This window comes from Chelmon rostratus, chromosome 20 (assembly GCF_017976325.1).
Source record: "Chelmon rostratus isolate fCheRos1 chromosome 20, fCheRos1.pri, whole genome shotgun sequence".
NCBI classification, from domain to species: Eukaryota; Metazoa; Chordata; class Actinopteri; order Chaetodontiformes; family Chaetodontidae; genus Chelmon; species Chelmon rostratus.
In genome coordinates, this window is record NC_055677.1 from 17698607 (window position 1) to 17726415 (window position 27809).

General features: G+C 41.3%; 1 protein-coding gene across 1 annotated transcript in view; it reads right to left on the reverse strand.

The window, feature by feature from the left end:
• Window positions 1-27809, reverse strand: part of snx7 (sorting nexin 7) — a 43902-nt gene that overhangs the window by 12471 nt on the left and 3622 nt on the right. The window contains exons 2-8 of the mRNA XM_041961848.1: window positions 21592-21780; window positions 20076-20186; window positions 18192-18350; window positions 16334-16532; window positions 15166-15365; window positions 13067-13153; window positions 7094-7246 (exon numbers count right to left, since the gene is read on the reverse strand). Of these exons, the coding sequence (XP_041817782.1) occupies window positions 7094-7246; window positions 13067-13153; window positions 15166-15365; window positions 16334-16532; window positions 18192-18350; window positions 20076-20186; window positions 21592-21780 (1098 nt within the window). The remainder of the gene's footprint in view (window positions 1-7093; window positions 7247-13066; window positions 13154-15165; window positions 15366-16333; window positions 16533-18191; window positions 18351-20075; window positions 20187-21591; window positions 21781-27809) is intronic.

Consider the following 27809-nt stretch of genomic DNA (forward strand, 5'->3'; position numbering starts at 1 on the left):
GTCAGTAGAATAAAAGGGCTGAATGCATTTCAAACTGGTTTGCTGTGTACAGTCCACCTCACTGTGATGAAATCAGTTTGATGTTGTTAGCAATTGTTCTTGTTTGGGCAGAAGGAGCATTTTTAATTGAGGTGTGGGTGAGAAAATATGAACCATGTTCGTTGGTAAATAGACATCATCTTCCTCAGCTCGCTACTTATTACTGAGACTACAGGAAGGTAGGCTATGGCTGTGTGCCTTACACCAGGAGCTGACACTGTGGGCCCCTCCTCTGAAAAAATAAAGACAATTGTTCCATTCCCATGATTTTCCAAAAAGCAAAGCTGCTGAATATTTTTGGAAACACTGGGTATTATCCAGATAGAATGAATTCTCAGCGGACCGACAAGTGGGCCAAAAAGCAGCAGGTATTTGGGACTGTAATTAATACTGGGAGGAGGAGTCAGGAAATAACACACACACACACACACAAACACACACACACACACACACACACTCTGGATGGGACTGAAATCACTGAATATGCAACATTAAAATCATCCAACCAACCATACAGAGCTAAATCCTGTTCAAATAGGCCTTGAAATTTGCACTCAGTGACACAATGTTCTCACCAAAGACAGGGGAAAATAGAAGTGATTTCAGCTTACTCACAATGCAATGATACCGCAGAAAAGGAAATATGGAACCATTCATCAAAGAAAAGTCGATTTGATGTCTAAATCTGGTATAACCCTGCTTTTGAAAAGGTATGAAATCATCTTCCGTGTAGCAATTTTCTGCTTCATCAGACTATTTTGCACAAGGGCTTTGCTGATCGGGCATGCTCTATTTTCACACTGCCCTTATTTACACACATTCACACCAGAGACGTGCCCAGTAGAACCACCGGGCCTATATGACCACAGCTGAGGTCTGTGGCTCTGTTCTTGCGCCGCGGGTCAGTCTCAGGAGATTGCCCTAGTTTTTTTTTTTTTTTGAACATTTGTGTTTTTATATATTCACGTAATGTTAAAATAACCAAACGATGAGCTCCAACTCACAGACGTTATGTCAAACATAACCGCTATACATCAGACGTGTTCTGTTAGCCTGTTAGCCTGTGGACGGGCCAGTGTGTGTGTCTGATTCACAGCTGAGCCAACAGGGGCATGGACAGACAATGTAAACACAAGCTAAGGACACACAACATTGTGTTAGCGGTGGTGTAAAAGAAAAATTTTCTCTGCTCTCTCACAAGCCTGAAGCTTGCATACATGTTTGTTTTGAGCACAGAATTTATACACTCAGCTCTGATGGGTATTTTGTCACATTGCCAGTACTAGTGAGAACATGACAAAGCACTTTTTTCCCTCAGTCATACGTTTCTATGCATGGCTTTTCTTTTTCAAGTCCTAATCGCTTGTTCCATTACATAGCATGGGGAAGTCGCTGGTCGTGACATCAGCTTTTCCACCATAATGTTTAAAGCACATTTACATATTTAATTGGAGTGGAAAACTGTGTGATTGGTTGTTTCCAGTTTGGTGCTACTGCACATGAAAGTGCATCTGCATGAAGACGAATGTGTCCCAGCTTCTCCAGGTCATGCCGCTGGGAGACTTTTCATTCTTGAGTCATGGAGGGTGGTGCCACACTGTTGTTTGGCAGTTCCATTAACAATAAAAGGCATCCTGCAGTGCCTTAAGTGTTTGTTGTGTGCTAAAGAGGGTTAGAATCAAACCATCTAAACAAGCTGATGTTGCCAGTTGACATTCTACCTTTTTTCAATGTATTACAAGTGAGCAGCTAAATGGCTATGTAGCTTGCAAACTGATGTAAGTACTGTATTAGCAGTCCACTTTTACCCTTATCATATATCATATACATATATATAAATACATATGTCCAACATTTTAATTACTGTGGACTATAAAGGCAATGCCAAAGCAGGGAAAGAGCATAACTTGCATTTTACCATTCAGTGCTTGAAGTTTATCATCAATACATGAATTACTGTAATGAAGTTTCAGTCTTTCAGTGACAGAGCAGTACTCTTGGCCGCTGCGGCTTGAGAAAAGTAGAGAACATAGTGAAAAATGAGTTATGGAACATACCTTGCACTGCACGATTCATCTATGTGCCTCCAACTACTCCAACTAGCCTTCAGACAACAATCTGTTTTGTTTGCATGAAGGCAAACTTGTCTGTCAAAGATTTTCCTGCCAAAAAACTGCCAAGCTGTGAGGCCAAACAAAGAAAAAAATTGGTGACAGGTTTTTTTCTGCCATCAATATGGACTGGATTTATTAGCAGTCTGCGCTGGCTGGAGGGACAACAGCTTGAGACAAGAGTGTGGTTTCCAAGAAGCTGCCAGGTAAGAATCACTGAGAACTGAATTTATATAACCCCGCTCAAAACAATTGGGACATTTTGTAAATATAAATAAATACAGAATGCAATCACTTGCAAACAAAATGTGTTTACCGACAATGTTTTTTTTTTACGAAATTTTATCTCCTTCATACAATTTAGTTGCTCCTGTCCCAACTTGTTTGAAACATGTTGCTGCATCAAATTCAGAATAAGCAGATATTTATAAAAACGCTGATGAGGTCAGACATTAAATATATTGTCTTTGTACTATTTTAAATTTGGAATCAGATCGTACTACTCACATACTCACTCACGCACAAACAGAAATAAACACATAGGAGCAAATGGCAAACAGGTCTCAGTGTCCAATCTGGTTTCCTGCAGCAGCAGGCATAGTGGAGCATTTAGCAGCGTAAGCGTAAAAGCCAGGTATTTTTGTCAGGAGTTTGTAGAGACCAAAACAGAGCTAAAAGGAGAGTGAAAATTTGACTTTAGGCATTCATTGGAAGGAACGTGACTCCATAATGGATGTTCATTTTGGCAGATGTGTAAATAGGCAGCTGTTAACATGTTCTGCAACAACTATGTAAGGTATTATATATTACTTTAACATGCCATAACATAAAATTAATGACGTTAACTGCTGGCTTATTATCACACTGTGAGCTAGCTTTTTAAATAATTGGCAATTGATGGCAGACGCCATATCATGCTGGAGACTGAGGTTGAGGCTACATATTCATCAAAAGTGTGTTAGCCCTAGTATTAAAGGGCAGGGCTTTTTCCAATGTCACCTTTAAGCTCAATATGTCAGTTAATGATATGTTACCTAGATAGTAAGCTATTTCATCATGCATGCTAATATTAGCAGCTTTACATTTTAGCAGAGCAACAAGCTGCATTTTCTTTTGGGACTTTTGCTGTTGCATTTTTGGTTTTGGAAAGAAAAATATGCCACAATCCTCCATACTCTGTACTGAGTAGCTATTGTACTACAGCCTAATGCACATTGCCTCAACATATGGAGAAATCCAAAGCTTGACCTGATCAACGCTGAAATAGACTACAAAGATAAATGTCTCAACAGCAGCTACAAGCACACTTATGGTTTAATGCTTTAAAATTGTTTTTCTGCTTATGATTCATTTACTAATCAAAAAATGGAAGTTATTCATGCAGCATAAACAAACAGTGCTATTCTTAACTTCTGAGTGCTCAAATTAAGAACCTTTGAGAATCATTAATATTTAATCTCTGAAATGTTCAAAAGTAAGAGCTAAATTTATGCATGGTATAACTCATACATATGCAGCAAGCAGCTTCATTTCTGTGTATTGTTGTGGATGTCCATGGCCGTATCCATAAATCAGGTGCAATCAATGTTCAAAAGCTCAGCTTCAAACCCATTTTTTCACCGGCTGTGTTAGAAATCCTTTCACATTCAGAAGCAGAGTGCCCTTTGGCTTCTCCTACATACACATTTTCACACGTACGCTCAGACATATGCACACACGCTAGCACTCAGTTGCTCTATTGCATCTGCTGGCCAGCGGCCAATGTGGTGGGTGATGAGTGTTTTTGTCGGGGATGCTGCAAGAAGACGCCAGAAGAGACGGTCTGCCTCTGCAGTGTGCAGCTAAAACAGTTACTTTCAATTTTGGCTTCGAAAATAAAATTTGGCATTAAAAACAAAACCTGAATTTAGAAAGGAAACATTAGAAATGGAAAAAAAATGCATTGACACCGAAAAAAAAAATCGCTTAACAATAAAACATTAAAAATGATTTCATTCTATTTGATATCTTTTTTGTATTTCCATGTGTTTTTCAATGACAATCCTGCACTTCTTTCACTTTCAGCTTTCTGTCATCTCTTTGATGTGCAGAGGCGGGGTTTGAGGGGAAGGGAAAGGAGAGCGTGATTTACATATTAGTCCCATGCTGCAATGTTTCCACGCTGTCGCTTTTCTCTGTCTCTCAATAAAAAATGCAAAAGCAACAACAAAAAAAAAATTATGTTGCTTTTTCTTTTAAAAAATCACTAACACTATCGGTAAGGGAGTTACTACCATTAAAATCTTAACACACATTCCAGTATTTGAATATTGGACATCTGAATGCACACAACCGTTATTGATATTGCACTTAATGACTTTGTGACTATCAAGTTTGCACAACATGACATTTGAATTTAAATAGCAGCTAAATTTAAACGGATAACGTTCAAAGTAAAATATTTCAGTGCTATAGATTCATTTCAAAAGTAAGAATTCAGTAGTGATTAAGCAGAGAAGTAGTACCACATAACTGAAATGTCCCCAGTTTGGTTCCAGCAGGAGACCTTTGTTGCCTATCACCCCCCCACAAACACTCTGATTTATAATTAGTGTTTTTTAGAATCAGCATACTTTTAAAGTATAACTGTTGAAGAAGCAACAACACCTTCCACAGGAAACACAACAGCTGACAACCCCTCTAAGCCAGTTGTTTGAGGCACGATAAATGCAAAGCGCCGCTACCCTCTGCTGGCAGAGCTCCGGTCTCCAGGACCGAAATACATCCAAGGCAAGTGGAATCGTACCACTATCCCAGCTGCATGCCTTGATTCTAGCATGACTAACAAAAGCAGAAAAAGAGTAAGTGATTGTTACCGTAACAGCTTCATCGTCTCATTCTCATCCTGCTGTAATGCTCTCTCCTTCCGAGTAGCTCCATTGTTCTTTTTCAATGCCTAATTCCCTGCTGTCTCTGCTGGGCTGCCTGCTCGTTAATCTGCGTAAAGGATTGTCTCTTCTACATCGCAACTTCTCTCTTTCTCGTTTTCCCCTTTCTCCATTTCACTCCCATACACTCCTCAGTCAATATCTCCATCCTCCTCTCTGAGGTTAAATCCTCCCCCTTTGAGATTCATTGAGCCAGATGCTTCTAACTGTGGAAAGTTGTTAAATCTCCTGGGAAGGGATGATTGGAGAGCATTGTAGGTGGGGGGGGGGGGGGGGGTGTCGTAGACCTCCTCCTCCATTGAGGGATGGTTTCACTATCTTTACGTAAGTAGCCTCCTTTACTCCTTTCACATCATCTGTCCTCAAAATATGTAGGGTGTTCTCCCATAAGTGTCCCTTGGTTCTCAGGTGGAGGTAGACTGCTGAGTCTTGACCTGAGGAGTTGGTCCTCCTGTTCCTCTGAAGGAAACTGACATGGAGCCACTGGTATGTGGACGACACATGGGTCAAAATTAAACCCAGATGGGGCAAGCCTCACAGAACACATGTGAACAGGAACATCAACTTGACTACGTCAGGAACAACAGCTTGGCCTTTTTTTGGCTGTGCTGTGCACAGTGAAGCGGACAGAAGCCTCAACATTGGGGCTGGAAACTCAGAGACCAATACGTACTCTTTGACTCTCACCAGCCGCTGGTGCATGCATACCAAGAGAAGAAGCACAAACAGCTTTAAGTGTAATCCTCACACTTAAAGCTTGTGGATACTCGAAATGGACCTGTGTGAAAACAGCCACAAGATCCAGGAAGAACACCAACACTGCGAGTAGTGAAGGAAAGAAGAACAAACACAACAACATCATCATGTTGTCTGGAGTATGAGAAACTTACTTTTCAACAAATGTTGCATCCTTGTATTTTTCAAACCAGTAACACCCCCAAACTCAAGAAAAGCAATCCAGTGTATAAAGTCCAATTCAGGGAGAAGCTAATATATCAAGGAAACTAAGATTCCATTAAACAAATGCATGGTTCAAGACAGAAGGGCCAACTCCTCAGGTCAAGACTCTGCAGTTTACCACCACCTGAACGATAAAGGACACTAAAAATGGAGAAACCACTCCACAACAGAGATCTATGACACCACTTATCCCCCACCTAGAATGCTGCCCTCTAATCCCTTCCGAGGAGATTTAACAACTTTTCACAGATGGCCTTGTGACAACCTTAACGCCTGTCATTCACACACGCTTACATCTCCAAGTGGTTGTAACAAGTAAGCATATTAAACAGGGTCTGAAATGATAACTTGGTTAAACAGTTACTTACTATTTCTTTTTTACTTTTTTTAACACAAGTCCTGCACAATTTATGGATTTTTTTTCTATTTATAGACCCAGTTCTATGAAAAACTAATTCTTAACCTTGTTAACGTGTCCAAGTGGTGTTATCACGAGCGAAATAAGCAGTCGATGACATGGCTGAGCATTTCCACTTTGGAACTGTAGTGTACCAGTGACAGTCTCACCAGCACAGTCAGGAGTTGTGCATCACATTGCTGTACTGAAGGAACAAGTTCCATCAAGGTTGGGCTTTCCCAAGGGTACCAGAGGAGGTGCAAGGTGTATTTTTTTTTATTTTGTAAGGAAAAATTCACTACATTATTTTCAAAATGATGGCAGAAATGTGTTGCAAAGCTGTCAAATGAGAAATGGGGGAAATATGGGGGGGGACTATTTGCATTCTCATAGATGCGCACACACTAAATGAAGGCAAAGATTTAGAGTTACATCCAAGCCATTTCAAGGCATAAAGGGATTTTTATCGTGGAAAAAATACTTCTTAAATACGGGTTGTAATTTTGATTAACAGCCATCAGATTTTAGGGGTTTACTCAATGCCAGGAGAAGAACTTTATTCCATATCAATTGACTGTTAGTTTCAAAAAGCCTGGTCTACCCTGATAGAAATATTTGAGGAGAGTTTTAATGTTCTGTGGTATAAATCCTGAGCTTACCTTCTCATAGTACTCCATGTTCTTCTCAGCAGTGGACATAAAAGCTGATTTGAGGTCAGTTCTCATGCTGTTCTGCCAGCGGGACCAATCTCCCTTCAGGGCGTTGTTGGCCTGCTCCACCCGGTCCGCCAGACCATCCACCTCCTCCTGCAGCTGTCAGTCAAACAAACAAACCAATGACTGTGCAAATCACAGTCTGACAAACACATCATCTGTTCAGTAAAACAAACATGATTCTGTCACTGGTTATATGAAAGAGAGTTAGAAAGTCACAAATCAAGTGCAAGTTCAAGGAGAACTCCAACAATTTGAAACAACAATCATGTGTCCTCCTCAGCCCCCCTGCTGTGTGGTGTCTCTCAGGGGTCAGTCCTTGGACCAGTCCTTTTTTCATTGTACCTGCTCATTGTAAAAATGCAGCTGCCAGGCTATTAACTAGCACTAGCTGATGGTCCCACATTACTTCCTTTCACTGACTCCTTGTAAAACTCAGAATAAACTACAAGATCCTTTTGATTACACATAAGGCTCTGCGTAACCTGGCCCCCAGTTACATTTGTGGTGTTCTCATTCTGTGTTCTACCTCTCAACCACTCTGATCCTCTAATCTCTGCCTTTTATCTTACCCCTCCATCTGCAAAACAAAGGTGATCATGCCTTTGCCATTTGTTGAAGTCATGTAGCTAAAGTCAACACCTCTAACTATCAGAATTTTTCTTTTTCCCTTTTCTTATGATGTACTAATATTACATGTATACTATTACATGTGCGATTCTGAATAATTCCCAGTGAGACACATGGTGTCTTCACTTACAGTCTATTTTTTTTTTTTTTTTACAAATAAGAGTACAGAGGGCTGATAGAGAGCTTCATCACATGCTGCAACGACAATCACCTGAAGCTCAATATCAGCAGAACCAATGAGCTTGTGGTTTTTAGATTAGAGTCACCAATTCAGTATCTGTAATTCAGGACCAAAATGTGGAATCCAGTCTTGAATAATGGAAACAAAAGTGTTTCTGCAGAACATTATGATGTGACAGTGAAGTTGATGTGTGATCTTTTGGATATAAAATGTCATCACTTAAGTTTCAATTCTTGAGTTATGGCCAAAAGCACCAATTCATTCCAGGATCAAAGGATTAGTTTGTGCCAATTTTGAAGAAATTCCCCAAAGGCATTCCTAAGATATTGCAATCAGACTGACTGGACAGACTGATGGACGTACAGACATGCGGAGAACATGAAGACATTCTCTGGCAACTGCCAGCATGGAGGCATTATACAAAGAGAACACAAGTGGTGAACCTCGCCCCAGGACAATACAAAGCACACACAGTACAATAAAAACAAAATAAATGAGTAGCACCTGATCATTTATGACTACATGACTGATAGCTCCTTAAAGCTGCACCAGTCAATAATTCTATTTCAACACTTTATGGAATGACTGCGTGTCAAGTGAAAGCTACCACTTTAGGCAGCACAGCTAAAAGGAGAGTGAGAATTGAACGTATATCCATCAGGTGGACACAAAGATCACTCCGACTGAATGCTAATATTGTTCTGTGTTCGCTGGATGTAGGAATAAGCAATGTTTGAGTATCAACTCTGTCTTTTAGTAGATCATTTCTATGTCAATGATGTATATATAGCTTGTTCTGCTGCCTTTCCAAAGACCATAAAATCAATTAATGTTGCTTTAAAAATAGTTTGGAATGAGCTCAGCCCAATCATGAGTTCCTTGGCTGATGGTTTTTGCATGTTAATCCACAGCACAGAGTAAGTTATCTGTACAAAGCAGCCTTCATTACAGGATACCTTTAACTTGCCTCAGACGCATAATTATGATGGTCTGTATTGTACTATTTGTAGCATGTTACAGTTGGCAGTCTCCGGTGAGTCTCATTATAGGTGAATTTACTTTTGCAAACCTACTCACCATTTTTAAAAAGATAAATAATCTATTTCATTTCGTGTGGTATTTCTCCTCGTCTATACATGAAGTTACCACACTGCAGCTGATTAAGAGGAGGAAATCAGAAACAAGTGCACATTAAGTTTCATTGCATAATGTCACGGTTCATTAGTTAGTGATGTCTAAGCCATTAGAGCAGAATTAGATGACCATTTGAGAATTACTGGAGACACTGAACAAACACCCACTGCATCAAGCAGCCTTCGTTTCAGTGACTAATGAGTTAGTCTCACAACATTGGGCACAACACCTACTATTATGTATATTTCAACATGCAAAAGTGAACAGTAAATTTAGCCTGAGACTATATAGAGAGACCAGGGCACACATGATACTACCTCTGCTCACGATGAAGAAAGTGAGATATCATCACACTGCTGGATGCAGCTGCAGAGCAGGGATTAGCTGTCTGACATTTAGACTGACAACGGCATTTATTCAAGTTCAATACACAAAGCATGCTTAACACAGGCTCACCCACAGCATGCACATACACATACACACAGGGGACCTCAGTGGCTTGCTTGTTACTGCAGTGATATTGATCCAGCCACCTTGTCAAGGCTATGGCTGAATGGCATCTAGCATTTGTGTGTGTGTGTGTGTGTGTGTGTGTGTGTATTATTTATCTCCCCTACCAAAGTTTCCAGTCATAACAGGAGCCAAGGTGAACTTCGGCCATGAAGCAGTGTGTACAGTGTACAACAGCCTAAACATGTATTCAGTATGCATCACTTCACTCTGTGAATGTGAAAATGAACATTATTTTATCATATGCAGAACACGGAACAACTAAAGTTATTTAATCACCTTACACCGTACAGGTTTTAACTTGGGTGCTGATTGGATTTCTGTTTAATGTGCTGCAGCTGAGACGCTATTTACTGTAGCTATTCAAAGCATTCATATAAAACATTTCATCCACCCATGAAGTTCTTGCATTGAGGGGCATGTGCTTACAGATAGCACCCATCAACACTCCAACAGCCAGTCTAAGCAATGACATGGCACATCACTCACATTGGAAACACTGTGGGACCCACCAGTTACAATGTGCAAACACAAATAAACAAAGGCTTATGTCCATGAGACCCCGGTGCATGCTGGGAGGCTTCTCTACATGCCTGGGTCACTGGCTTACTAATGTATCAGTGTCTTTAAGAAGCTACCAAAATTAGACTGACAAGAATCAGTAAGAATTTAAATGATTTTGTCTCCACCACCAACTTATTTTAATCCAAATAATACCATTTTGGTCAAACTAACATAAATATTCCTTTTTACTAATTATTTTTAGATTTTTATTTAGAGTAGCTTTGGAAGAATTAGGTCCTTAGAGAACCCACATAAAATTATAGCAAGATTCATTTAAAAGTAAAAGTCCTGTATTACAAATTATACAACGTAAAACAGCAAAAGTAGTACTACTATTCTAACTCTTCAAAGAAACACAACTTTATATTGAGAAAACTCTGCTTTGGTGAAACACACCTGGTTCCTCACTATGTGCTGCTGAAGTAGAGCGATACTGCCCCCTCCTGGCTGTGTTGTGTCATAGAAACACATTCGGTCTTAGCCTGGAAAGGTTGACCAATTAAGGTTAAATAAATGTTTACAAAAGGGAAGAATTTAATTCTCATCATACTGGAATGGACAGTCCTGAATGACTGACATTTACTGAATTTACTGACATATGATAACAGAAAGAGGTGAAATCATTGTCATACACCAAGTGACAATATCATGCGTTTCGTTGTTCCCGACAGCTCAGTCGTGGAATGTACCTTCCAGTTATGTCAGACATGATCAGAATCACATGTGAGGTAAAAAAAAAAGAACCTCACGTTTAAATGCCTGCTACAGCCTGTAGTAACATTTCCTTATTGTTCACAATGGACCTGGCAAAAACCTACACAGACCCAACACACAGAATGAAGTTCAAAAACTACTAGAGCGCCTTTCCCTCGCAGATTTCCCTCTCAGATAAATTAGTAGGGGCAGGGTTAAAGGATGGTTCACAGTTATCAAAATGTTCTGTCTTAAAACAATCATCGGGCGCCCATATGTAAATTGAGACAGGTTTTGCTGCTTGCCATCACTCCTTATGTCCATACTGACCATTAAGAGCCACAGACAAATCTCATGCTCGTGTTTTCTTTTCAAGATGCCTCGTCATGGACAAAAGCGCGTGCTGTTAGATGAAAGGTCAGGAGGCGGCCAAAAGCTTTGGGAATAATCACACAAACTGTGCAGTAGTTGAAGCGATACAGTATCATGCTCTGGGCTGATGGACTGAACACACGCTGTGAGTGGGTAGATTTGGTTATCGAGCCTCAGCACTTTTTAGAAACTTACCAAAATCTGTTTCCACCACAGGGCATCAAATATCTGGTCAGATTGGTTGTGTTGTTTACTTATTGTCTGATCAGATCAAACTATTTGATCAGAGATGAGCTCTTGTGTGGCTGCCTGTGCTTAGACAACCATTAACATGTGACATCTTTGCCTTCTTTTGTTTTTAAAAATGGTTTTGTAGAAAACACGTTTGTAGTTCTTAAATCAAGGTATTGAAAAAGTATTGTGTTATTGATATTTACACCAAGTACTGTACCGTCAGTAGTGTAGAACATTTTTAAGTGAAACTACCTAACAGGCAAAAAAAAAAAAAAACATTTACAGCAGCAGTGTGAATAGATTTTCAATGCCCATGTAGCGTATGTGTATGGATGGTATTCCTGACGTCTGCCCAGCTAAGATCTAATAATTAATTAATTAATTCCAAATTGAAGCACTTTTGATTGTTTCTACAATGTAAAGTTTTTTTTTAAATAAAATCTATTAATATTATTATTATTAAGATATGTGGTAACTCCACAGAAACCTAGGGGTGAAAAGGTTAAAACCAGTTCTATTAACCTGTACCCCAAGCCCCAGTTACAAAGACAACACAGTTCCTTATTGAGCAAATCAACATTTTTCTAGATAACAACAAATGAGTGATATCAAAGGGAGCTCCTTTAGATAAAGGTTGAATGAAAGCTGGTGTGTTTCCTGAGCTTTCACTCAGCTCAGTGTGTGTGTTCACGTCACTTCTTTGACAAACATCCCTGTTAGAAACAGCAACATAGGAATCTACTTGACATTTCCATTCTCATTAGTGCAGGCCTGTTAAAGGCACGCACACACACACAAACACACACTACATATTACACAGACTTACATTCATCTCTTGGAGACTTACCCAAACCTTAAGCCACGTCTTCACCCTACAACTGAACGATTTATGTCTTGCATTTTGTCCCCATAAGGAAGGCGCGTCCCCACAATGAGACTGTGTAAAGAGATTTATGTCCCCGCAATATCAGTAATACACACCCACACAGACACACAGCTAATTAAAGCAGCATAAAGTCTGTGGGGTACCATCTCAGTCCTGCTTCTTAATTAAAATCTCACAGATGGATTTTGATATCAACTTGGTGAACGGGATACACACCTGCAAAAACGACACACACACACGCACTAACACAACAGCACACAGATGCAAACGCCTCAAGTAAAGTGTCTAAAAATAGCCTTGTCCTTTGCTTTCCGAACTTTCCTTCTTCGTCCTTTGTCTCCTGACATTTTGAAGCGACTCGTCATCTTAAGAAGATATGGGAATTTTCATTACGCTGTGATTAGCTGCTGGGCTTACAGTGTGAAATAATATTGACAGCTCTTACGCCCACTGAGCTGAGGACTTACTTCCAGCTGACAAGCCTGGATATCTCGATAATCCTCCCAGGAAGCCGTTTTTCCTCCCCAATATGAGCTGAGGGTGGCCCTGTGGGAGAGGCCCCTCTCCATGCTTCACTTTATTAAACCTAATCTCTGGGAAGATGACTGCAGGACACACAAACACATCGGCCCGGCTCAGAGGGATGCAGGGCTGGGAGGGGAGGAGGGCATGTCTCATTTTCTCTCAGTGAGCGTGGATAGAAAATTGCACTTACTGCTTCTTGGTCAGCTTTTCTGGATGCCAGGGCCTCGTTCTTGGCTTCAAACTCAGCCTGGATGTTGTCTCTCCGTCTCACCACAGCCTGGACGGACCAGGAAAGAGTTACTTTTAATATAACTTGCCTTTTTTTTCTTTTTTTTCTTTAAACAGAACTCCCTCATTGCCCTGAGGCCTGTTTCCCAGAACAACTGACAGGTAAATGTTTTAAAGGTGTGATTCTACAGATCTCCCCAAACAGCTGTTAAAAGCATCCCAACTAGGGATGGGGGAGGGGCATTTCAGGCACAAATAGTATTTTACCATTCTTCAAAGACTCTCCCCACTTGCATGCACACACACACAGACACACACAGACACACAGACACACAGAGACACAGAGACAGAGACAGAGACAGAGACAGAGACAGAGAATGCATCACTATCAAATGACACAGTGCATAGTTGTTGTAGGCTTGTAAAATGCTACCAGCTAGCTTTACCTGTCTTACCATAAGTTGGAAGCGGACTGGTTTCTTAAGACTAATTAAGCCTGACTCAGAGCTAGCAACTGGCCGGATTAGATAACAAAGGGGAGAGCGGAGCTAGTAAATAGCGCAGCAGACCGCTGTGCTGATGAAGGATGGTAACGAGAGGTTGTGGTGATGCAGGAACACACGGCCTTTTAACACTATTAGGCTGCAACATGAGTTTATCTGGATACTTTAAAACTGACTGTTATAGCTCACTGCATTTATGGTGGCTGCAATAATATGCAGGTACTCTTCACTCTTACGCACATGAGAGAGATCCACTTCCCCCAACAGCCGATGACCCGAATCATACTGACACAGGTTCAAGAGAAAATCTAGATTTTTTTTTAAGACAAGATCATAGTTGGATAAACTATTTAACTTTTTTTAACTGAATGGATATTCAAAAAAACGTGACCCATCCCTAATCCTAACATATCTGTCAACAGCGCCGTAAGAAACTGCCCAACTGTCCCAGGAAAGAAAAATCAGCATTTCTGTCATTCTGTGTGATGCCAAATGTTTTTGTCTAATAACAAAAGCTAATTTATCTATATCATATATCTAAAGCTAAAGGCCAATGATCTGAGTTTACCTTCACCAAGTATTCAGCTGAGGCAACTGAGGGAAAAAAATCATCTATGCAAGAATAAGACTTATGTACAAAAAAAACAAAAACAACTGCTGATGTGTTGGGGTCAGAGGTCACTAAGGGTCAATACAGCTACACAGATTCATGAATTGTGATAAAGTCTGTGCCATTTTACAGGGGGGTTTGATTTATCCATGGGGGGTCTATTACAGTGTTAATATCACCCCTAAGTTTCGAATAATGAGAATATAATTTGGGTGCTGGAGAAAGCAGCTTCTTGGTGAAGTCTTCATTGTCATGGTTTGGGGCAAACACATTTACTAACACCACCGAGTAGTGGCATAAAGTGCCAACCACAATTAAATAGGGCCCATTATTATCACAAATATTTCCAAAAGGATTAAATGGAAGTGAAAGATTGATCCTATCCAAGGTCAACTTAGTTGCTGATGGTCAACAGCACATAAATGAATCTCTGGTAAAAAAATAATTCCTCCTTAAAGAACTTAGAGGGAGAAAAATACCCTCGCTCTTTTTACGAGCCCATTGTTCCCTGGTGCCCCAGGTTCCAAGAGATCATTCCTAAATATCTAACGATTTCTGTGATGGACGAACCACTGATAACTACAAGTAGAACTACAGTTTTAACACAAGCCATTACTATTACCATTTGGCATTCAATAGAATGGAACATAATCATTTTTTTATTACTTTTTTATGACTCTTTTCTCCACTCCAACTCAGGTTATTTCACTGCTGCTGCTGTTTTTAAAGATAAACACACATAATCGGCACTGGCACGCTTTAATATTTCAAACTCCGCTGCATTGATATGGAGGCCCTGCTTTGCATTTAGCCGCTGCCACGGTGAATCGTACAAACTCAGAGTGGATTAAACCTTAATATCCACCACCAGAACAGCCTCCTCCTGCTCTCCTGTCTTCTGCTGTGACGTGGAGGAGGTCAGATGTGAGCTGTGTGGTCTGGGCTCACCTTCAGGGTCTCGGCACAGAGGACGTACTCATGCAGGGCGGGGACAAGGACTTCAGAGAGATGGTGGATCTGCTCTTCTGTTTCCTTACTACACCGCTCCACGCAGCTGGCCACGCCCTTCAGCGGCTCCGCCAGCTCCTCCTCCGATCCCGCCCACTGGGTGTAGGTGGGCCCGTACTGCTTCAGTTCGTCCAGATACTCTGGAAGCACAGAGGACACATAAAATAAAGCCGGTGGCTGGATTCGACAACTGGTGAACAATTTGTGACTTGTTTATCGAGTATCCTTATCCTGAGGTTGGAAAGGTGAGAGAAACCAGCAAAAGTCGCTTGATTTTTAAAGTATCCCACCGAAAAACCTCACTCCCTCCCACCTCGCTCGTTATTTGGCTCTGATGGTGTGTACTGGAGCGCTGCGCATATTATGATATGATCAACGCCATATGAAGGATTAATAAATGATTTTCTTGTACAGCTGTGTCTAATTTAATATAATAAGTATGATTAAAAAAGACATACAGATGTACGGAGGAAACATAGCAATTATTTGTTTGTCCAATGGGCAGCATGCACACAGGGAACAGGACCGGGCCAAGAACTGACCCATGTGGCACACCACAAATTAAAGAAGCTGATGACTAAACGCCATCATTTCTGGAGACACACAAAAATGGAGAAACAACATTTCAAATGGACAGATGAATGAATGGATGGATGGAAAGCTCAAAGCCAAAACTGAAAGCATTAATTCTCAGACAATTAACCAGAGTGTGAAATTTTTACAATTACAGCTTCTCATTAAATATTTTTCTCTTTTAAAATATTAAGAAACAACGTTGAAAACGTTCACTAATGATGGTAGGGCCCTGTCTTTATCAAACAGTGCAGTTAATCCCACTATCACGCCGGTTGTTATGTGAAGAATTTAGGGAAATACTATCCATGAAATGTGAATCAGAAAGTGAAAATGATTTACTTAAAGACATGTTACATAGCAGTAAATTGGTGTTTTCAAATTGTTTTCATACAGGACAAAGTTGTTACTCTTTCTTTCATCATTTAGCCTTGCCTGTTTTCTATAGACACAGCATAATATTTCAATGAGTTTTTATGAATCTTAACAAACCATGTTTTCTCTCAGTGACCTCTCAGGGTGCCTGCTAGAGTACCTCTCTGCTCCTTGATGATCCTCTGGGTGACTTTGTCCACGGAGCAGATCTTGTTGCTGAAGTCCTCCACATACTCCTGCATCAGCGTGAACTCCTCCGGCCGGCTCCTCAGACCTCGTACCGAGTTGGCTACTGCCCTCACGGTCTCGCCCATCCTGCTCAGGAAGCCTGGACCCTGTTTCCTGTGGGACAGAAGGTCCTGCCGGAGTCCCAGACCAGGGCTTTAATAAAGCTGTGTGTCGAAGTTGACCCAACTCCTAAATGTTCACACTGTTCTAAATGCATACATGCAACTTGTTTCTACAAACCATAAATAAGATGCCTGCTGTGGGGAATAAAGCTGAATACATTTGTGATGAGCTGCAAATGATTGGCTCCATGAAATCAAATGGCTAATGTACCTGCAGCCCAGAAAACTTCTCAAAAGTCCAGCAAGCTTGATTTAATATTAAAAGCATTACTTGAGTACGGCAGATCCACATTTTTCTGAGAGTGAGATGAGAAGACGTGTATCAATGTCATGTCCCTGTGTTAAGTACAGAGCTGGAGGACATGGTCAGCTTAGCATAAGGACTGAAAGCAGCAAGTCTGGCTCTGTCCAAAGTTCCCAAATACGCCTACCAACACCCCTAAAGCTCACCATTAACATGCTGTAACTTATCTATTTGTTTCCGTACGCAGGCAGAAATGTAAAAACACAGTTTGTGGTTTCAGGGGGAGTTAGGTGCTGGAAATATTTGTAGGAGAACTATTTCTTATTTTTTGTGGTATATGGGATGCTTTATTATGTGCTGTTGTTGTGTAACTACTTGGAATGCGTGTTTCTTACAGGCGTACTTTGTCGTGAAAGTACTGTGCACACCCCCCCAATTTAATATTTTGCACTCTGAGGCCCAGACCACATGCATGCAGACATTTTGCTGCCTACTAAAAAACCAAGTATGAAATTTAGGACCAGGTATCGTTTCCTGCATGTCTCTACACATGTAGCATTAGATAGCCAATCACCAGCATTATTAGATCTTAGTACAAGCACGCTGCATGCCTATTAGCTCACTGATAGGCACCCAGCTCTAGTGCCAGTATCAGGGGACTGTTCACACTGAAGTACAGCAATACGCCTCTGCATCACATTCATATCTGAGATACCTTCGAATAGAAACGAATGACCATAAATATTATAAATCAATATTACCTCTTCCACTCTATTATTTTCCAGCAATATTTTCAAGTACATTTAAGAAAACAGGGAAAATGGTAAAAGCTGTTGTTTGTGGCTCAAGTCTGTAGCAACCCAGCTGTCTGAATTACATCTTTCCCCACCGGTCAGGAGTTCATTCCTACAATTCACACCCACTTCATCCACACTCCAATCCCCGTCTTCTAGAAAACTCAGGTAAAATAACGAAGATCAATGAGCAATGTTAGCAGCTACTGTCTCAAGAACAAAAAGGAAGCTGCTGAGTGAGAAGAACCAGAAGCTGCTATTCTTTGTCTGTGGTTATAAATGGTATTATATAAAGTTCACCTAAAGCTGACTTTGGGGTCAGCTCCTTCACTTTTACCAGCAGCTGGGAGGCAAGACACAAGAGCTTCTTGGGTAATAGGGAGCTGCAGCATTTATCGGGCATTTCAAGCCAAAACCATACTTGATATTCACTGGGAACTATTCGACCATACTTCATTCTCTCTCTCTCTCAACCACACCCTCCCTACACACACACTTCGCACACACACCACAGGCTGCCCTAGTCCATCAAGGAGCCGCGTTACTCTTAGAAAAAAGGCTACATGGAGGTAAAGTAAGGAAAGACTAAGTGAGTGGGGATGTGCTGTGAATGGGCTTGCGGGAATGTACCTGCGCGGTGAGGAAGACTTTGAAGTGCTGGCTGTAGGACAGTATGGGATGCTCGGAGATCTTGTTGAGAAAGCGGTGCAGAGCTCTCCTCCTGGTCTCAATGAAGTCGTTGTTGAAGCGTTCCACCATGCCTTTCATCACAAACTTCTCCGGCAGGGGCTGAGGACACAGTGAGACATACATTCAGGCCTTGCATATGCATAAGATCTGGAAACAACAGGATTATATTTGCATTGTTCTAAATAAATAAACCTTTTTTTTTTTTTGGTGGTCATGAATATATCTGGGTGGCCTGCCTAAATAAAGTCTGTGCATGAGAAACACCGCAGGAAAGACACTACTGAGGTGGTTTTCTTCCTGGGTTTGGCTTCTGGGACCCAGGAGCTAACAGCTAACAGCACCGCTCACTGTATGGCAAACTGAGCAAACTGGCTGACGATAGCTACTTAAGCAACAAAGATACAGATACTGGAGTATAGGTCATGTATTGCGCAAGACATACAGTGTGACAAAAAATACTTCATCATCGATCTTGATTTCATGGGAACTTTAAAGGGTGCCAAAACGTGTGCTTTCATGTCTCTCCACAAGCTCAGCTACGTTTGAAAATCAGACAGCACAGACAGCAGCCACATCATCAGAAAAAGTCCTGCTTACAAAACTGAGTAGCACAACAGGTCCCAAAACTACCCAAAAAACTAAAAAAAACAACCACCAAAATATCTTTATTCCTATCTGATTGTACTACTAGTTGTTAGAAACTGTTAATCTGCTGTATTTACTACAGGGAATTATTTTTGAGTGCCATGTATGCTCCTCTACATATACCTACGTGTTAAGCTGCCCATAAAAAAATACAAGAGGATATATATGAGGAGGGTCAGATGAATGTAAAGTTGGTCTTAAGTGTTAAGGGTGTAAACAAAAAGCATGAAAAAATGGCCACAGAGTCCAAAATAATTTTTTTCAAAGAGAGGATTGTGAACACAATCATTTTAAACCTAATTACACCAGATGTTATTTGCTTGTAGCCTGTTTGTTTACACTCTGGCACATCTGTATCATGAAGTCCTGCTGCTTTTGCTATCAGCAGAGTCTGCTCACACTGTACAGACAACAAGACTAGGTTGAAACCTAATATATACAGCATATGGACCGTGTATGCTCACTGTGCTCCTGAGGAAGTAGCTAAGGACTGTCCGCACCTTGCCATAAAGCTTTGTTAAATCTTGACGCAGTGCGTGCACGCTCGTAGCTCGCACGCCATCTGTGGAGGTCCTTCATGGTGAATAAAGCTTACAAGTCTCCAGAGGACGTAATTCAGGACTGTCCATGCCTTCTCACTGTGAAGAGCAATGGGTGGGGAAACTTAAACACTCAGCCGAACCAATGGTGCAACTTCGTCACTCAGTCAGGGACAGACTTTCACATTTACAGGGTGAGACCCACTTTTCTGTCGTCCAGCCAACAATCACCTGGATTACTCTGATATTGGGGAAAAAGTCTGAATCCCATGATTATGGGAGAAGATTTCAAAATTATGTGTACATATATGATTAATTAATTGATTAATACGCATCCCAATAACCTGTCCTAATAACTACTTTCAAACTTATATATACAAGTTTCAGGGGTCTACAAGTTGATTCTCACATGATCATAAGAAAATCAGTGAAAACCAAAGGAATCCTTGATGGTAAGAAAAATACCTCAATATATCTAAAACTCCACTGAGTGTTTTGGAAAATGGCTGGCAGTCGTTTGAAGTATGTGTTACTTGTGGTAAATGAGTTAAAACATTCAAAAGCTGGTACGGTCCAAGTGGACTCTGCAGCCCACAGATGTATTGAGCAGATGATGATGATGATGTGACCTGATACGTACGTGGACGATGAGTGTCGGGTGGTTTTCTTCCAGTCTGCTTCGGAGCCACAGGAAGTCTTGGTAGCGCCGGCGTACCTCATACTCACTGGAGTCAAACTCACTCCGCGTGGTCTGCAGAGAGAAGGCACAAATTGATACCAAAACGCCATGAAGCTTCATCCCTGGTGTCTCAGAGTGTTGCCACCTACACCTGGTAAAGTCCTAACAATACACAGACCTGAGCCCAGATTTATCAAGCCCAGAACCTGTCCAAGGAATTAAACTAAAAGTTAAAACACTGTAGGACTGAAACAATCTGACCTCAGTCAGACTGGACCGCAGGGGAAGAGGAAAGAGTTCTTCTTTTTTTTTTAGCATTTAGCACCGGACTTGAGGCTACAACACTGAAGCGTGCAGAAACGGGGCTGAAGAAACGCGTACGTGGCGAAGCTCTGGCCTCCTTGCTGCAAATTTTCCATCCCCCTTCTCCTCGTTTCCATCACGGTCGGATCGTACAGTCGGTCATTATGAAACGAGACCAGCTCTGTAAAGCGCTGCAGCTGGTCACACTGTTCTCCTGCTTTGTGTACAGCGAAGCAGAAAAACACAATCTGTTGCTTCCACTGACAACATGAGGTTTCAATCAGTAGATCCTCAACTAACGACTCACATAATCCATGTGCAAGGGGCAGTTCTATGCACTCACTTATTTCAGATATATGTGCATAAGCATTAAGCTAAAATTAATACATGGTTTAAATCTTAATGATGATCATACCAATAGACCATTTGCATTTTACACTTAGAGTAAACATTAGTAACACATTTGTGTGGCACAATATCAACGCTGGCCACCACATACTGATGTTCTGTTTTTTCCCCCCTTTCTTTTTTACTATTTAAAACGGGTCAAGCCTTATTTAATCGTAGAATTGGACTCAGCTCTGCTGTTCTGTGCGAAGCCCCTCCTCTCCATGCACACTCTGAATCAAAACATGATCATGGTAAGGATAACTGCAGCCAAGTGAGCCGCCATTAGCAAAAAACCCAGTCAACATGCATGTGGCAAAGATTTGACCTCATTTATGCAGATACTGGTTTATACAGATTTCGATGCACATCTGATCTACTATTATTGTACCGTTGTATTGACCTTTGCTTACATATTTTGTTATGGAGATGTGTATAGAGTATAGTTCAGCCATTTATTCGTCGCAAGGTCCTCGGCAGTTAGAATAATATTTTATTTTTACCAGTGTGGCATCTTTCAATTAGCTCATTTAGCATTGATGCCAAAACAAACAAGTCTTCTCCAAAGAAAAGTTTCTTTCTTTCTGCAGCTCCTCTGCTGCTCTCCAAAATATCAGCAGAGACAGGACTCATTTCTCAAGTTAAGAAAGTTGACACATGCCTTTACTTCTAGGCCTAAAAGAAGAATCAAATGCTGCATGCATCACTCAGAGAATTTTTGGCTTGATAAATGGGGCCATTTTACCATGCTGCATGCATTCAGACACGCACATCAAGAGCTCCTCACCTTGGTCACGACTCTGTACATGATGAACGTTTCGATGGCAGTGACATGGCTCTCCGGGTTATCAATGGTGATAAAGAGGTCTTTGGCGTTGGCGTCCTGCTGCTCCTCCTCATCCTCGTCGAGTCTGTAGTTGTTGACCATGGAGGTGGGAGAGTTGGGCGCGGGACCTCCATCTGCCAGAGATGTGTTCTAGACCGGCGAGAGGAAGCCACTGTTAGCCCAGCGTGACATTCGCAGCAGATACAAGTTCAACAAGTTGTATTGAGTATACTGAGTATATTTCTTCTTATCTTACTATCGCTGTGTTTTCACAACTCACATCTCTATTGTTTCTATTTTCTTTCTATTGAAAATTCCTTCTTTCCAAGGGAAACGGACTGAGCATTTTTTTAAGCAACAGTTCTCGCACTAATGCAAACACTTTAGAATAGTCACCTAAAAATAAGTTTGCTACACATCCATCCAAAATTGACCTTTCATTGCATGGAAAGACACAACTAGACAACATTTTATGGAGCATATGATTATCATTCTAGAAGCCTGTGACTGCTCTGACTTTCAGAAGTTAGAATTTCCAATAGTGGTACACCCAGTTTATCTTTGATTACTAACTGTGGGAGCCATCTGGGGTTGTGGGCGCATTTTCAATTTGCAAACCTATCCAGATGGTGTGTGGGCTAAAAATTTGATAGAGGCTAAATATGATCAGTTAAAAAAATTGGACTGGATTAATCCCCAATTAGTCCATCCCCTCTTTTACCCGCAGACAGTCCTGTACATTCAGCAATAAAGAGAGAAACTGTTGCCATTCTCTACTTTCTAACCTAGAGCAATGCACCGCAGTAAGATCAAAAGGAAAATAAACTTTGATCCAAGATTACAGGTCAAGATTCCAAGCAACTGAGAGAAAGAGGTCAAAGATCAGCAGTGGCAGCAACTGAAGTGAACTCAAGTTTAGTTTTTAATTCAATATTTCTGTGTTATCAGCGGCCTTTAAAAAACTCCCACAAGCCCTACACATCTGCAGGCTAAACATCACAGCCTGACAAGAGGTGAGTCCACGGGTGGGCCGAGGGGCTGCAGTTAATCCATTATTTCGCAAAAAACAACATAAGAATTGTTGAATAAGAGACGGCACAAAGTTACGAAACCCAGCGGAGCATTGCTAGCCCAGAGGAGATGGCATGACTTCAGCTCCCATTTCCCTTTCTACAACCCTAATTCTGAAAAAGCTGATGAGGATAGATATACGCACGCCCACGCACGAGCACACACGCGCACACACACACGTATATTCTGCTTTACTGTGGTTGTGATGACATGCAGATGCTGGTAGAGGTGGAGGCACACACTCACCTAACCCAATATCTTGTGCAATATTTCATATTTCCATATTTTTCCTACCGTGTTACATATATTTTAGCTCCTGTGCAATAGTACAAAACACTGTACTATTTATCCATATTTTACCATGTGCAATAAAAAAAAGATTTTTTTATACACCTTTTGTGTGTGTGTATATATATATACACTGCTCACAAAAATTAAAGGAGCACCTTAAAGAAACACATAAGATACATCAGATCAAAATATGAAGTTGGATATCTATACCAATAATGACAGGGCACTGTTTTAGGAACAAAAGGATGCCAAGTCTTTTAATGGAAATAAAAGTTTTCAGCTTACAGAGGGCGCAATTGTGTAGACACCGTAAAATCAGAGTGAAATGAAGATGTTAAGGGCTAGTCCATTTTTTCCAAAACTTAATTTTTGCCACTCAAAATGCTTTTCAGTATCTTGTGTGGCCCCCACGAGCTTGTATGCATGCTTGACAACGTCGCGGCATGCTCCTAATGAGACGACGGATGGCGTCTTGTGGCATTTCCTCCCAGATCTGTGTGAGGGCATCCCTGAGCTGTTGTACAGTCTGAGGAGCAACCTGGCGGCGCCTAATGGACCGAAACATAATGTCCCAGAGATGTTCTATTGGGTTTAAGTCAGGGGATCGTGAAGGCCATTCAATTGTTTCAATTCCTTCATCCTCCAGGTACTGCCTGCATACTCTTGCCACGTGAGGCCGGGCATTGTCGTGCATTAGGAGGAAACCAGGACCTACTGCACCAGCGTAGGGTCTGACAATGGGTTCAAGGATTTCATCTCGATACCTTATGGCAGTCAGAGCACCATTTCCTAGGCAGTAGAGGTCTGTGCGTCCCTCCATGGATATGCCTCCCCAGACCATCACTGACCCACCACCAAACCTGTCATGTTGAACGACGTTGCAGTCAGCATAGCGTTCTCCTTGTCTTCTCCAGACTCTTTCACGTCTATCACAGGTGCTCAGGGTGAACCTGCTCTCGTCTGTGAAAAGTACAGGGCGCCAGTGGCGGACTTGCCAATTCTGGTGTTCTTGAGCAAATGCCAGTCGAGCTCCACGGCGCTGGGCAGTGAGCACAGGGCCCACTACAGGACGTCGGGCCCTCAGGCCACCTTCATGAAGTCTGCTCCTGATTGTTTGGGTAGAGACATTCACACCAGTGGCCCTCTGGAGGTCATTCTGTAGGGCACGAGCAGTGCTCAGCCTGTTCCGCCTTGCACAAAGGAGCAGGTATCGGTCCTGCTGAGGGGTTGAGGACCTTCTACGGCCCTGTCCAGCTCTCCGAGAATAACCACCAGTCTCCTGAAATCTCCTCCATGTTCTGGAGATTGTGCTGGGAGACACATTAAACCTTCTTGCTGCAGCACGGGTGGATGTGCCATCCTGGAGAAGTTGGACAACCTGTGCAACTTCTGTAGGGTTAAGGAATCGCCTCATACTGCCAGTAGGGATATTTACGCAAGCCAAAATCAGCACGAGTGGAAAACCAGCCGAAAAAGATGAAGAGGGAGAAACTTGAAATGACCTCCACATGTAAAACCAGTCCTGTTTTGAGGGTTTTCTAATTGTTGCCACTGAAGTGCACCTGTTGTTTATTCCATGAACACCAATACAGCTGAAATTGATTAACGAGGCCCTCAGCTGCTTAACCAACCAGAAAATTATCAGACAGGTTTAATTCAATTCATGCCAGGGCCAATGAAAAAGGTGTTCCTTTAATTTTTGTGAGCAGTGTATATATATATATATATATATATGCTTGCTGTCTGTAACACCCTAATTTCAGTATACTAATTATTAATTAATTTTTTAAATAAATTATTAATTTTTTCATTTATTATACCTTGCCTTATCTTATCTCTGACTACTATTTTCCTCGCTATAACACCAACTCTGGGAACTGGTAAGATGTGGAGAGTAACATTACAACCAACATGCCCATTTCTCCGTCGTTGGATGCCCGTTGATCAGTAGACAATCCATTCTACCTCCTGAATCACAGCCACCGCATATGACAGCAACAATACAGGTTGCCAACTATTAATAATAAAACGGTCATATGGCATCTGTCTGACTCATTTGTAAACACGCAGCGGACCTGTTGCATTCAAATGATCCAGTTTATGCAAAAAGCAGTGAACCTGCTGCCTGCAGGTCTGCGTTCTGTAACAACAGCTGAGAAGCTGCTGAGGTCAGCAGACAACCCAGAGCCCCACTCACATTCACTGCTCCACACAACAGAAACTGACGACAAACGCGATGACTTCGCTCTCAGACAGTCTGGTTATTATCTGACCGTACGAACAGCGTGCAGCAGAGAGCTCTCAGTCAATTTTTCTAGGAACAACAACCACAGCACGGTTTAGTGTCAGTGTGTTAATGGAAACGTGGCAGCACACGGTCTACTTCGGACTTCTACTGACAACAACTAAAGGTTGTTTAAACCAAATTATATGCAAAGAGTAACCACGACTAACAGCTATGCCTTTGTGGTGAACTGGTTGTTGTGGGAACAGCCTGAGGAAAGGAGGAAGCTGGAGTTCCTACCTTTGTTTACAGGTACCACAAATGTCATGGGAAAGTGTAGCACACGAGGCTGGAGACGGTGGAAAGTTGTGAAAGCTGCAGATGGCTTTATGCTGCACATATGCTACATTTAAAAAATGTTGGACAACCGGAGCCAAATGTGTCCACATCTAAAAATAACTGTATTAAGACTAGTGTTCAGCTTTGAGTCATGTCAGTAGCAGCTCAGTTGTTATAGCAACAGTGTTGATGTGTGTCAGTAGAAGTGAGGAAGAGCCCTAAAGCTACATTTATTTAAATATTATCCATGATGTCTTACTACGACTGGACGAACTATAAATTCAACCATCAGTAGTCACTGAGCAATCTAACTCAACTGATGTTGGGGTATTTAAAGACCGCTTTCAAAGACAGACAAATAAGAGACCTGTGATTTGAACATGAGTAGTATCTAAAACATGATTATTCAGCAGATCCTGCAAATGATCCCACTAAAGATTAAAATGCAGATTTTGAGAGATTGTTTTCTTATCAACATTTTGTACGTGAAATAACTGTTAATGTTTGTTTGATGTCATTCCGACCCGCCTCTGTCTCCAGTGCGTGTGTACATCAGAAAAATGTACAACCAGGTGTAATATAAGAAAACAATGGAAAAGGCAGAGACAAAGAAGGGAATGTATTTTCCCCATGGAGTCCATTATACATGCAGAATAAGGTATTACATTTGTTGCTATGGTTACCTGCAGTGTGCTGTACCTTACACATTGATTCAGAATTTAGGTCGTACTGTTGACCACAACGTTTTTCTATGACCTCATGCTGTCATATAAAGAATATCTGTCAGCCAATCAGGAATGAGTGCCAGCTTTTCTCAATAATAATTAACAGTTAGTAACTGTGGCAACAATGGAGTGTTTTAATTAATCTTTCACTCTATTAAGTAACATTTGTACTGTGTACATTTATTGTTTTGTTGTTTGTTTGGTGCCCATCATTAGCCTCGATGTCTGTGCATTGCTAATGCTTCATTATGTTAAGATGTTAACATCTGTGAAACTGAACGCAGAGCTAATCTAATCTCTGTAGCGACACAAACAGAATTAACATTATTGACGTAATAACTTTACTTCAATGAACTAGCACTAACAGTGAGGTGATTTCTGGGTCCACAGGTCTGATAACAAACAGGCACTGTTGTGACTGCTCCTTCTGTTTCAGTCTGTTATTTAAAAAAGTCGCCACTTTATTAGGTCTTAGGGGAAACTTCTTAAGAAATGTGTTGATTCGACTGTATGATCATTTTGGAGACTGCAGTTTGGGGTGCTGTTGAATTGTATTGTGTCATACACACAGGTGTTTCTATCATTTTGTCCACTTAAAAGTGCGAGGGTAGGCTCCACTCAGTAGAGTGCTGATCTCCGCCAGGTGTGGGGAACAGGAAGTACAGGGCAGGCTGTGTGTCCAGCGTGTGTTCATGAGAGTAGTGGAATGAAGGGGAGACAACACACCGATTCCAAAACACCAGTGATGTAACGTCGACATCAGTTTCAAAGTGGAAATGCCAACATGAGAGCGAAGATTCCAAACTGAAGCAGCTGCTCATCACTTGCAGCCCCTACCGGCTGGTTAAGAGGAGTGGGGAGTCAATGGCTGTATAAAACGCAGCAGTGAATAAAACAGGTTTTTCCAAAACTGTGAATCACCACAACCTCGAGAGGCCCTTGAGCATAATGTCAGAAATGTGCACAAACATATTAGGCTGACAGGTCCAGTCAATCCTGGCGCCAGAGGAAAGTACCTAGCCGAGTTCACTTGATATGAATTAATAGGGATGCACGACAACCAATACCAATAACCGATTTAACTTTCAGCACCTGAAGGCTGATACTGATAATCGATAACACAAACATATACCTAAGATCATGACATCAATACTATGAACAAAACCAAAAAGAGTTTTGACTCTTTAAATGAAGAGATATTTATTTTTTTCTAATGAAAAACTACTGGCAGGCCTCTCAAACATTTTCTTAAAGCTATCAAACAAACCTATTTGATATCTCACATCAATTTAAATACGGTTCATTACTTACTTACAGTTACTTGAACTGATGCAAATACATGCATCCGGATTACAAACTGAAAAAGTGCATTCCAGAACTTTACAAAAATAAATGTACATAGAAAATTAATGCACTGGCTCAACATTTCTGGAAATGGAAATTTATGGAAAAGTGCATTCCTCAATGACAACAAAAAATAATGCACAGTGCATGATGTACTGACACAAGTTAGACTTGTCTAGGTAAAC